Raw genomic sequence first — 13,170 nt, 5'->3', positions numbered from 1 at the left:
AGCGCCTAACGTGTTGAGACTAGCGAGTCATTTTGCGCCTCATCATGAGAAAATATACGTTTTCACGACTTTAGCTTGATGACCATGTGACAGAGAAATGCTTTGCAGAAAAAATATGCAGTATGCAGAAAAAAATATAAATCTGACCTGGAACGGCGTGACTATGCTCAAACCGAGCGGAGCATCTACCATTCGTTAGCAGCGGATTCCTGCGCAGGGGAGCTGATCCCTGTTTCATTTTTTTGGTACGACACAAAGCGATGCAACTTCAAGCTCAGCTATGAGCACAAGTATTACCGTCATACCTCAGCAGAAAGCCGTATTACCAGCAACGCGACAGGTGGCGCAGACAGGCAGCAGACCTTACTGACACCATTAACCTCAGAGCTGAGCTTCTCTGGGGCCTGAACAAAGCTGCTGCTACTAACGCAAGTTAAGTAACATCACCAACTAAATGCAAACAGATGTAGAGTGTTTTCAAACCTAGTGTTTATTTTGCGGTTATTAATAAGCGATCGTCTGAACACAGTGGTAGTTGATTAGCTAATTTAAACATATGCTCTACTGGTGAGCAGAGTTGGTGTAGGCCTGTCACAATAACAAATTTTGCTAAGCGATTAATTGTCTCTGAAATGATTGCGATAAACGATAATATTGTTTGAAGACCTTTTTACACTGATTTAATGGAAATGACGTAATAATGCATGCGATTTCCTGCCAAAGATAGATACACTTTGTTTTCAAAAGAACACTAAATATTGGAACTGATAAACAAAATAAACAAAACAACCAAAAACAAAAATAAAATGGATTCTCAGTCTCCATTAACAAAAAATGTACTTGAATAAAAACTAAACACCATAAAGCCAAAGTGGAAATAAATACTGCATTCAACCAAAAGAGTGCAGATTATGAAGTCTGTATACTATGTTGCCCTTCAGTAATAATTAGATTTAAATAGAGAAAATGGGCATATCCGACTGTCTGATGCAATAGTTCACACTGCACGTTTTTTTGCCCAGATTTTCCCCTTATGACAATCTTGGAACATTGATCGTTCTAAGATTGTCGTTTGCAATTTCATAACCGTTCATCCTGTAGTGTGTGGTGTGTTATGGTAGATGTTGTGGCTCCTCCGATCCAAATTAGGGGTTTTCCCCGACTGGGAGCATTAGCAGCTTCTTGAATGTGACAGGTAGCCAATCAGAAAGCGTGGATTCTCCTCTGTGCTTTCTGAGGGGATATTACAGAGGGGAATCCCAAACAGCTGACACGCCTAAAGTCCAGCTAACATTGGAGATGAGATGTTGAAACAATAATGTTTATTCAACATTTTGTGCAAAGAATACAGAAATGACAAGGGGAGGAGTTGGAGTGAAATTACTACCGATAAATCAATCAAATTTTATTTGTATAGCACATTTCAGCAGCAAGGCATTTCAAAGTGCTTTACATCATATCAAACATAGAAACACAATGCAACATAGGATCAACAATCAAAACACGACATTAAGTCAGGTTCCATCAATAAATTTGTAATTGATTACGTTTCAGATACAATCCTAAACAGGTGGGTTTTTAGTTGAGTTTGCATCCATAAAAGGTCTACCTGTTATACTCCTACTGTGTTATATGGAACAAAATACCTATTGCTATTTTTATTCCCACTCACTCTCACAATCATACAGTTTAAAACAATGTAGACAGCATTTTAATGGGCTTCCGGCACGAGGCTCACCTCTTTCATGGAATTTCGAGCAGGGACTCCGCCGTCCCTCACGGATTTTTGTGCAATTTTATGGTACCTGTTAGTGTCTAGAATTTACAGGGTTTCCGTTACGCGCAATGACCCTCAGTCACTCGCCGTTCTTCTTCCGGCACTAGGCTCCGTACACCTCTCACAGAATTTCGCTCTGGGACTCCATCGTCCCTCACGGATTTTTGTGCAATTTCAACATAGAATAAACAATCAAAACATGACATTATGTCAAGTTCCATCGTTAAATTTATAATTGCTTATGTTTCAAATACAATCCTAAACAGGTGGGTTTTTAGTTGAGATTTAAAGGAAGTCAGTGTTTCAGCTGTTTTACAGTTTTCTGGAAGTTTGTTCCAAATTTGTGTGCATAGATGCTGAAAGCTGCTTCTTCTCATTTGGTTCTGGTTCTGGGGATGCAGAGTAGACCAGAACCAGAAGACCTGAGAGGTCTGGAAGGTTGATACAACAGCAGCAAATCTTTGATGTATTGTGGTGCTAAGCCGTTCAGTGATTTATAAACTAACAACAGTATTTTAAAGTCTATTCTTTGAGCTACAGGGAGCCAGTGTAGGGACTTTAAAACTGGTGTTATGTGCTCTATCTTTCTTGTTTTAGTGAGAACGCGAGCAGCAGCATTCTGAATCAGCTGTTTGATTGATTTGTTGGACAGACCTGTGAAGACGCTGTTGCAGTAATCAATACGACTGAAGATGAACGCATGGATGAGTTTCTCTAGATCTGGCTGAGACATTAGTCCTTTAATCCTGGAAATGTTCTTCAGGTGATAGAAGGCCGACTTTGTGACTGTCTTTATGTGGCTCTGGAGGTTCAGGTCAGAGTCCATCACTACTCCCAGGTTTCGGCCTGATCGCTGGTTTTCAGTTGTAATAACTGAAGCTGTGCATTGACTCTAGATAAACCCGGTAACTTTTCAGCTGTTCTTCGTTAACGTGACAAATAGGTTATAATGATTTTCATTCAGACACTAGCCACATGCATTGCAGATTGTAGTAAAGTATTGATAAATGCCTGGTTTTAAAATTAGTTAACTGGACTTGTAGCCATTATTTTGTGCCCATTGCTGGACACCACACGGCACGATCGAACCGTTATACCTAGGATTTCTGTCGGCTAATGTGTGGTCTCTCAGGTTTTGAAAATGGGCCGACAATCAGCCGACAGCTCTAAGATCGTGTAGTGTGCGCTCGACATTACACTAAGGAAATGAGGAAGAAAGATGTCAGTGGAGAGCACCGGAGTTGAGCCTTTTTTCGTTCAGTGTCATCAACAGAAAGAGAAAAGGGCCGGAAGAGACGATAAAGCCGACAATTAAAATGATGTCGATAGTTTTAATTTATCATACGATTAATTGATTTATTGTTTATCGCGACAGGCCTATGTGTGGGTCGCCTTTTTTTTTTAACTGATCCGAAATACCAAGTTCCACTGCACATCAACATATTAATTTTTTTTTTTACTTGTGTTGACAATTAGTAGCAAACCAATGTTATTGCTTTCTAGAGAATAGCATCGGCTTGTGAAATTTGTATGTCATAGCATTTTGTTTATATTCTTCAAAGAAATAAATATCCTAAGTTTCTGGAAATGCTTTTGGAATATTTATATGTGAGATCTTGTTACATGCCATCATGTTACATGGGTCAGTGCTGCGAATTCACTAGTGGTGCACTGATCACAGTTTTTTGGCCGATCGCCGATTCCCATTTTGCTCTATACCATTTTTTTGTCTGAAATGTCACTAAAAAATTATTTTGGCAACAGTGACTATTGTTAACTGCAACCGTGCAGACATGACGTGCTGGGGCGGTCTATCAGTCAAACCTCTCTCACAGCAGAGCAGAAGAGAACAGAGGTTGATTTTCAGACCTCTGCTGAGGTAGATAAGATTGGGGGATAAGATTTGCTTCACATGTAAGTATCGGCCGATCAGTGATCTCCCAATAATAAGGAAATCAGTGCTGATAAATCAACTGGCTAATAAATCGGTGCACCACTAGAATTCCCTTCTCCCCCAAAAGAGACTGCTGCTTGATTTTGTGTTGGTAGTAAAAATATTGTAGAGGTAGTAAAAATAGGTAGTAAATTCAAGTTTAGAATTCCTGCATTTAAATTGCTCAGACTAGTCATCCTGGATCTCTGAGCAAAGCTTAAAGAAGGAGCCGTGCGGTACCGGTGCAACTGCAGTCATCCTTCAGTCGATTCATGACCGCTTTGTGAATGTGCCTTTATGGACAGAAAGCATCTCTATTCTGTAAATGTACAGTTTATGCACATGATTTCTCTATTTAGAATACATGTCCACTTTCCCCACTCAAGACTGTCTGACACACTGTCTAGACAGACAGCGTTAAATCCTGGTTGAATGCTCTGCAGGGAAACAAGCATTTGCACTATTCTTTTTTTTTTTTTTTGGATGTATTTTATTTTTGTGAGGTAACCTTTTGTGCCCTGAAAACACCTTTTAAATAAAATATATAATTATTATTATTATAAATACTTATTCTGCTACAAAGAAGGACGTTGCCATGATTATTGCTTCATGTGGCGGCTGACTTCTGGGTATTTAAACTAATTTACATATGTGTTTATAGGTGGAGACAGGGCGGACCAGCAGCTGTGCTCTATTTTCCGCAAATTGGGATGTATAAAGGAAAGGTGCGCAATCTCATGCGTGCGGATGGCTTTTATACATCCGTATTTTTCTGTGCGCTGCACTTTGTCCATAGGTCAAGTTTTAGTGTGAAAAATGCGCACTCTTTTATGTATGAGGCCGCAGGAGCCTAGCAGGTAACTGAGGGAATGGTCACACAGTGTCCATTCAATACAGCGCTACTTCCTCTCCATTCATTTCCTATGGAGCATGCGCGGTGAGGCGACGGTCGCTTACCCTCATCCAGAAGAGCGAACAGCATAATTTGTTCATGTGAGATTTCGAGTTCGTACACACGGACATTGAGGAAATAAATCAATTTTACCTAAGGTGAAACACTGAGTCAATCAAAATTGAATCAAAATGCATTTTGATTATTATTTTATTAAAAAATTAAAGAATATGAGTAATGACTCCCTTGGCTAGTCCAGGGAAGTCCAGGAACGTGAAGAAGAGATGAAAATACATTGCTTTTAATATCCACCAGCCTTCTTACAAAGAGGTGAGAAATGGGGAGTATCCCACTAGTTTCAGTTTACTTCACAACTCTGACGTTTGCCCCTATAGATTCTTATGGTTTATTGCGTTTCTAGCAAACTGCCTCCAACATGAAGGGCGCTTTATAGGCAAAATTGATCGATTGCTTGATTGAAAAAAAAAAAAAAGTTTTGTCAAAGCAACGTGCACACGCAGCCTAGCAACACTACACAAGAAAGTTGAAAATTATTCAACTTTTGTTCCTGTCGTCGCTTTATTATGACCTGTGCATGGGGTTCAGCCCTAGTGGTGGACAACTGAGGCATTTAACTTCCCGTCTGTTTAGCCATTACCAAGACACCGGAGTGAAGCTTTTTGTCATCCAGTCTCTTTGGTAGAAAGATGTGACAAAACCAAATAAGAATGCATTATTATCGCCCTTATTTTATCATCAAGCTCATTTTAATTTATTGTGCAATTGATTTATTGCTTAAAACAGGCTTAACTACTCCCACAAAGTATTATGATAAAACTTTTGTCCATATTGCCCTCCTGTAGTAACAAGTCTTCCTGCATGTGTTTTGGGTTGTTCATCACATTGCATAAGTCCCACTGCTCAGCGTTGATTGGCAACATGTATGCCTGGGAAAGCGTAGAGACAAAAGCTCTCAAAACAAAACTGACCTTTTGTCTTGTGAGCTTTTCTCTGACTTATCTAGTAAGAAAAATATATGTTTTAGATGCTATCCAATAAAGCTATGAGCTTTTGTCTTGAGCCTTTGTCATGGAGTTGTCCATGAACAGTGTATTTTAGTGGACTTATGGAGAGAGAAATAGATGCTGTAACTTGATTGTTTTGGTGACATCACAAGCATTATTCATTTTAATTCACTTTAACAAAAAGTCTGTCAGACCATCGTCCTCTTCTGTGTAGTAGCTCTTGTTGCTGGACATGTTATGCCTTTTGCTTCATCAGAGCAGAAAGGCCTGATCTTTTAATGAACATATGCCTGCTTGTCGATAGCTAGTGCAGTTGCTGGCGGAACAGGAATGCTGAAAGCTAATAGGCTCTGCATCACTGAGTTCTACCAAAAAACACACTAAATCTGTTGGCATTTCACTGTTCTATGAAAATAAGTATTTATACATACCAAGACTTCATACAGAGATGCCACTCTGGTGGCAACACATGTTGGCAGTAACTTAACATGGCAACACTTGTGGATGGAGATTGTGGTCTGGTCTTCATCGTAGGTCCTAATAAGCTCCAGAACTTTCTTGATCATGGGTGATGAACTTGGATGTCTGTGGCCACGACACCTTTTTCCTAAACCGTGGTTTTACCTCGTTTTCATCAAAATGCCTGATGTCAATGTTGCAAAATCTGAAAAGGAAAAACTTGCACCTGGACCACGAGCTTGTCATTATAAAGGACAATGCAATTCAACAAGTGTCCCTCTATAAATACAGTGAACCCTTGTTTTTCACGGGGGTTGCGTTCCGAAAAGAACCCGTGATAGGCGAAATCCGTGAAGTAGTTACCTTTATTTTTTTTTACAATTATTATACAGCATAATTAAATACTCTACATTGAAACCAAAGAACAAAGCCTGTTTTCAGGCCGAAGCATTTTTTTTAACAAATAGAACGCTTTCTTACAAATAACTACAGTAAAATAATCATTTTAATTATCAATACGAAATACAGTAGGACAAATTGTGACTCGCGTATTTCACGCGAAAAATCAATGGGGTAAATTGAACCATTTGGGGGTAAGCTGATACTCTTATGTTTTCCACTTTAATACTACCATAACACATGTTGTAACAATTTGAATCCTGACTGACAACCTAAGCTTCAAAAACAAAAAAATGTCAGACTAGGATCAGTGTTATGGAGATTGGTTAATTATAGTTAGCACTTGAAAGTAACCCAAAGTATTAAAATGTAAATCAAATACAACATAATATACTTCAAAATGTTTTAATTAACATTCACAGTGTGAGAATCATAACACAGGACCTTTAGCTAGTATCTGGGTGTCAAGAGCAAAGTACAAGCAGAACCAGCTAATGCACAGTCTGGGCCTCAGAACATGGACCCATAATCGGAACCAGTTAGAACACACTACAGACTGGGGCTCAGAAAATAGGCTAGAACAGCTAGAACAGCTCGGGACTAAGGACAGAGGCTGGACACACCTGGATTAGAACATCAGCCTCATACTCAATGACAATGCCTACTCTACATTCCAGCCCTGAAAGTTACAGGGAAAGGTGAAGAATTGCTCTCTCCGTGTGGTTCCTCCAGGCCTATTAGGTTGAGGCAGCTTTTTCACAACATCACCTTTAGGAACATGTGCCACATCATTTTCTTTTATAACAAACGTGGGTCTTTCCCACTGTTTGTTTCCCTGGATTCTTCTGAGGAATTGTATAAGGACTTCGTCATCCTCAACATTCTTAACCATGCCAACATAACGGAGACTCCTGTGTTTGGTGGAAAAGTTAACTAAGACAAAGTCACCCACACTCAAATCTGTGTTTTCAGGATCACTTCCCTCATCCTCAGAGCTCTCATCATCAAGTTGAACAGGGACATCACTTTCCTCAGAGCTGCTTTCTATGATTTTCCTTTAGGGTGCTTTCTTTTTCAGTTTTCCCTTTTCTTTGCTATTTTGCTTTTTCCGTACGAGTTTCTTTTGCCTCTCTTCATAAGCCTTTTCTATTGCCTGCTTCTCCGGGGTATCTGTTAGGATGGCCGTCTTCACACGCTTTCTTTTGGTTTGTACTCTGGGGGGACATTTGGGAAATGGTAGAATTTCAGGAAGAGACACACATTCACGTCGGCTGGGAACATCTGAGTCTGCTGGCGAGGCACATTCATGTGGACCTCGTGGAGTGCATGGATTGGCATCAGTGACTGGGTCATCTTCAGGATGTGGACCATGCTGATCTTAAAAAAACCTCATCAGAATTCAAAACAAATCTTACGGCTAACTTAAAACATTTGCAACTAAAAAAGTGTCACCTGTCCATCACTACAGCCAGATTGTCGAAGAACTCCCCTACTGTAGTTTTATTGAAGGCTGTAGCCCTTCCCAGGGATGTTGCCTCTGGAGTTCGGACAGAGAGATGGCAACGTGCAAGAAACCTCCGAAACCACTCTATTCCTAGAGAGTAGATAATTTATTATTATAAGATTATTATTTAGCATTATTATTTAGCTTGTGATCACTTGCACACCCTAGCATACCTGCACATTGTTTCTCTATCCAATTGGCTGGAACAGGGATATTGTTTCTCTTTGCGTATTCAAATGCCAATTCACGGCACTTAACTGGAGGAAGGCCGTGGAACTGGTCAGCTAGTTGTTTCAAGTGTTTAGCAAGCTCCTCCTCCATCTCATCTGTGAATATTCTCTGTGCCTCAGCTACTGCACTCCAGGCTACTGATTTTACTTGCCCTTTCTCTTTTTTCTTTATGAATCTTTGTAGGGTTGTCTTGTCAATATTTCTGTCCCTGCCAGCTTGTCTTAAAGACTTCTTTCCTTGCCTGACCTCAGCAGCTGCACTCTCCAATTCTGCGAGGGGTGTTTGTCCCCAGGTTGTTTTCCTGGTGTACTTTCTTGGCATGATGGCTTTTCTACAATGGTTATGACATAAAAATTAAACAGATGTAATGTAATATTACACTAAATATGTTTAAGACTAAACTTAAATTGTACTTCATGATGGGGTAACGTAAGACAGTGTATCACATTACCCCACGGCATTTGTCTCATTTAACCCCACAGCCACCATTTTATAAAAAACAACATCTCTAGCAAGTCAGGCTAATCTTGAACTAGCATCAATCACATGGTTGTATATGTTGGAAGTTCATCAACATGCATGGTATAAATTTTTCTACCTGAATTAATTTGCTTTGACACAATAGTTAATTACGTTTATAGCTAGAAAATTTACTTTCACGTGCAAAAACCGCATTTTTATGAAAAAAACATACTTACCACAGCAACAGCACCTACTTCACCTTCCTGGCAAGGGGAGAATGGGAGGGGCTTGTAAATATAATGGTCACATGACCATAATTTTGTTCCATTGCCTAGATATAAGGGGTGTCTCACATGACCCAATGTCTCACAATACCCCGCTCTCCCCTATAACCCATTTATGTCACGTTAACGAAGAACAGCTGAAAAGTTACCGGGTTTATCATCTGCAGTAGCAATTTACTTCCAACTCCTCCCCTTGTCATTTCTATATTCTTTGCATGTTGAATAAACATTAATGTTGTTGCATGGTGTCAGCTGTTTGGGATTCCCCTCTGTAATTTCCCCTCAGAAAGCACTGAGGAGAATCTGTGCTTTCTGATTCGCTACCTGTCACATTCAACAGGTGTAGTTAAAGCTCCCAGTCGGGGAAAACCCCTGATTTAGATCTCAGCGGCATCAACAATCTACCATAACACATTGTCATAAGGGGAAAAATAGGAGCAGAAAATCATGTAGTGTGAACTATTGCATCAGGTAGTCGATGTGCCCATCTTCTCTAATTAAATCTAATGATTACTGAAGGGCAACATAATATACAGACTTCATAATCTTTTGGTTGAATGTAGTATTTATTTCCACTTTGGCTTTATGTTGTTTAGTTGTTGTTTTTTTTCATGTGAGTTTTTTGTTAATGGAGACTGAGAATCTATTTTATTTTTGTTTTTGGTTGTTTTGTTTATTTTGTTTATCAGTTCCAGTGTTTAGTGTTCTTTTGAAAACAAAGAAATCGCATGCATGTAATTTCCATTGCATCAGTGTAAAAAGGTCTTCAAACAATATTATCGTTTATCGCAATAATTTTTGAGACAATTAATCGTTGAGCAAAATTTGCTATTGTGACAGGCCTAGTCGTTCATGGGTTCTAACATAATACCAGTTTTTTACTGTGCATTGCTGGTAAGCATTATATGGTATGGGATCACAGCCTGGTTTGGTAACTTAGCTGTTCAACTCAGTGACAAGCTGGCCCACATTCATAAAACAGCCATGAAAATAATTGGCCTAAGAGAAAAGAGAACCCATGCAGAATACATGCATGGGTTCTCATGCATTGATGAGAACCTTAAAAATCATATTCACTGACAGGGTTTTAGTTAATATTCAACTAGTTGAACTGCTAATCCAGTCCCATTAATCTATAGACTAACCGATGCACCAAGCTTTTTTAGAAGCACAAACACAAAAGTTAGTTCAAATGAAGCTCCTCCACCTCCTCCTTATGGACTCGCTGTCATCTATACAAATGCACTGTTCCGTCGGAAACAACCAGTCAGAGCCAAGAGTAAGGTTTTAACGCCCTCAGTTATACTTGTGAATGTGCTTCTCACAGCCTTCCCCTTTCTCTCTGCTAGGCTACAATAGAACATGCCATTCATTCTAGTTAGGATAGCCACCATTGACAGCAGATAAATGTTTTTTTTTCCTGGAAGTCAATTAACAGCATTAAGACCCTCCTGCTGGCCCTGATTGGTTGGTTTTGAGTAGGAGTGGTACATTTCTTCAAACTACAAAATTAGCCCTGAGAGGAGATAGAAATTTCACATTATCCTTCTCCTGTATACCAGTGACATGCAGTGAAGATCATAGCTGGTGAGGCACTGACTTAATCATAATCATATTTGCAAATATAGACCGCCTGCATGTTATTGTTTACATAAGGAAATTTTGCGCATGCAGACAGTGCTGGAGGGCAAAAAGACTATTCTTTGAAGAAAAAATAATCAAAATTCGTTAAGCTTAAATGAAAAATAGGTACTTTATAGCAGTGGTCCCCAACCTTTTTAGTCACGCGGACCGGTCAGCCCTTCGCAATTTTGCTGCGGACGGGGGAAAAACGAGGCAATGAAATACTCCATAATACATTGAAACCAAAGAACAAAACCTTTTTACAGGCCCAAACATTTGTTTAACAAATAAAAAGTACTGTATAAATTTTTTTTTTTTTTTTTACAAATAACTACTGTACTGTAAAATAATAATTTTAATACGAACTGAAAGCGGATTCCCGTGCCCGAATTGCGGAGATCAGCGCCGCCCCACCATGACCTGAGTTATTGGATTAGAACGGCAGAAAATAAAAAATTATTATGAAAAAAAACAAAACAAAGTACAGTAGCACAAATAGTGACTCACGTGACTCCGCTCTGTAGCGTTTTGTTTTTTTTTCTTCTAAAGCCCGCGGTGCAGGTGTGTTTTTTTGAGGGAAGAACATAATTATCGGTAGCTGTTGTCGCTCTTTTTTCTTCTGGGCAAAAAGATTCTTTTAAACCAACATGCCACCATCGATTATGTTAAATTTGGCAAGCTGTTTTACGTACGTGTACATATTAAACCGCAACGTTGTTGACACACAGGTAGAGAAGAAGCGGAGAGACTGTTTAGCTAATCAGAATGCAGAACACAATGCACGATGCAAATCCGTGAAGCAGCGAGACCGCGAAAGGTGAACCGTGAAATAGCGACAGTTCACTGTACTCTGATGTTGTTTTGTTACTCATTCTGCTGCAAGTTGGCTCAATTTTGACGCGCAAGACGTAACCGGGAAAATCGGGTTTAGGATTTTCAAAATAAAAGATCCAGATGTAGTTCATTATTTCTTGCGCGGCCCAGTACCAATTGGTCTGCGGACCGGTAACGGTCCGCGGCCCGGTGGTTGGGGACCACTGCTTTATAGTACCAACCACAGGGGAAAAATAGAAATATATTTTATCATTATATATTATTTTTCCATGATGGCAGGGGAGGCTCTGCCTCACCTACCTCCCTTGACCGCACGGCACTGTAGTATACTATCATGTCATGGTGACACTGATAACAAATGTGCCAAACATATTTTTGTAAAAGTTATATAATGTTCCTTTAAAAAGCTTGTAGGAGTTGAAATTTGCACATCTCAGGAGAAAAATAAAATTTAAATTAGATGTTTTAAAGGCTAAAAATCTTATAATCCGAAGAAGCTGTTTTCTTCCTTTGTTCTGGCTAATTTCTTTGACATTTCTGTTTTCTGGTCTGCTTTGTATCATGTATTTTCTTTCATTGTGTTCTTTGCTTGAAGTTCTTTGTTCCTCAGGTGAACTAAAAGTTGCAGCTTTTCAGATTTCATAGCAAGTTTCTGACCACTGATTGAAGATACTTCCCGTCTGTTCTTCTGTCCATCTGTAGGGTTCTAAGTCATCCCCTCCCTAACCTGATCTGCTGTTGGTTACCAGGACAACCTGATCTCTCCTGGACAAACGACGGTCTTCTCTTCCATCATCAATATCTATGTAATGGAATGTATAGATTTACACAAGGCTTTGTCATTTGTGTTATCTATATTTTCATGTGTTTAAATCATAAAATTCCAATTGGGAAATATATGGGGTTTTCTTTTTTTAATTATTTTATAAGGGTAGTGAGGCTGTAGCTGCCTCTTCCCGTATCAGATACATCTCTCCCCATTTATCAATGTCTTTTAATTGATCTTTATTCTTTTGGAGACTGGGTGAGAAAGTCAGCTGATCTGGGTTTTGGTTTTTTGTCTGAGGCAACAAATCCTCTCCTTTCTCACTACTTTAATAATTTCAATCCCTCCTTTTACCAAAAGCAATGGTAAAATATGTAAACCTGTTCTTTTTGTTCCTAAATGATTAAATGACGCAACCCTGGATGTTGAGTTAAAAAGAACTTTTGGATTTTTTTTCCTATGGTGAATAGTTTGCTTGTTGATATAAGAAGCAAGGCAACAGTTGGTAGAATACTTTTTCTCTCTCCCTTTCTCTAGAACTATGATTTATTAAGTCTGTTGTAAAATGGTCTTCAGAAATGCCAATAAAAACATTGCTTAACTCTATTGTGTTGGTTATTATCGACAACCGAACCTACTAAAGAAATCTTTCTGTAGGGAAGAAAATCATGTTTCCATTCTGCTTAATCACATTATGTACGATTTGGGGAGCTTCGTAAAGGTGAGGTAAATATCTTCAGGGATTTTTGTTATGATTATCTACTTTTAGGAAACCTCTTTTTCCAATGTTATTAGTTGTGAAGTCAACAGTAACAGTCAAATATTTACAAGCATCTTTTGACTAACTGTAATCAACTTCTAAGCTCAGAACAATTTCAAAGTGGTTTTGAATCAATAGGTCATATGATTTAGAAGCTATTGAAGAAAATTACATTTTACCTAAAAAATAGAAAATGAGTTAAAATGGAATGAAAATGAGTG

The 13,170-nt window shown here is 39.0% G+C and overlaps 1 protein-coding gene and 1 long non-coding RNA gene across 5 annotated transcripts in view; one reads left to right on the top strand and one right to left on the bottom strand.

The window, feature by feature from the left end:
• csnk1a1 (casein kinase 1, alpha 1) overlaps positions 1 to 12,795 on the top strand; it is a 96,487-nt gene extending 83,692 nt beyond the window's left edge. For all 4 annotated transcript variants that reach the window (XM_028030580.1, XM_028030579.1, XM_028030578.1 and 1 more), the window contains one exon: positions 12,126 to 12,795. In XM_028030580.1, coding sequence (XP_027886381.1) covers positions 12,126 to 12,133 — 8 coding nt within the window. In that variant the 3' untranslated portion in view covers positions 12,134 to 12,795. The remainder of the gene's footprint in view (positions 1 to 12,125) is intronic.
• LOC114152644 (uncharacterized) lies at positions 6,875 to 9,418 on the bottom strand. The gene is made up of 2 exons (XR_003597194.1): positions 7,938 to 9,418; positions 6,875 to 7,862 (listed from the first exon to the last, which is right to left on the bottom strand). It is a non-coding gene; the product is annotated as an uncharacterized LOC114152644 (long non-coding RNA).
• Positions 12,796 to 13,170: the final 375 nt, after the last annotated feature.

The sequence above is a fragment of the Xiphophorus couchianus genome, chromosome 11 (assembly GCF_001444195.1).
Source record: "Xiphophorus couchianus chromosome 11, X_couchianus-1.0, whole genome shotgun sequence".
Lineage (NCBI taxonomy): Eukaryota > Metazoa > Chordata > Actinopteri > Cyprinodontiformes > Poeciliidae > Xiphophorus > Xiphophorus couchianus.
The sequence above is the reverse complement of the archived record's forward strand: the minus strand, read 5'-3'. Positions and strand labels throughout refer to the sequence as shown.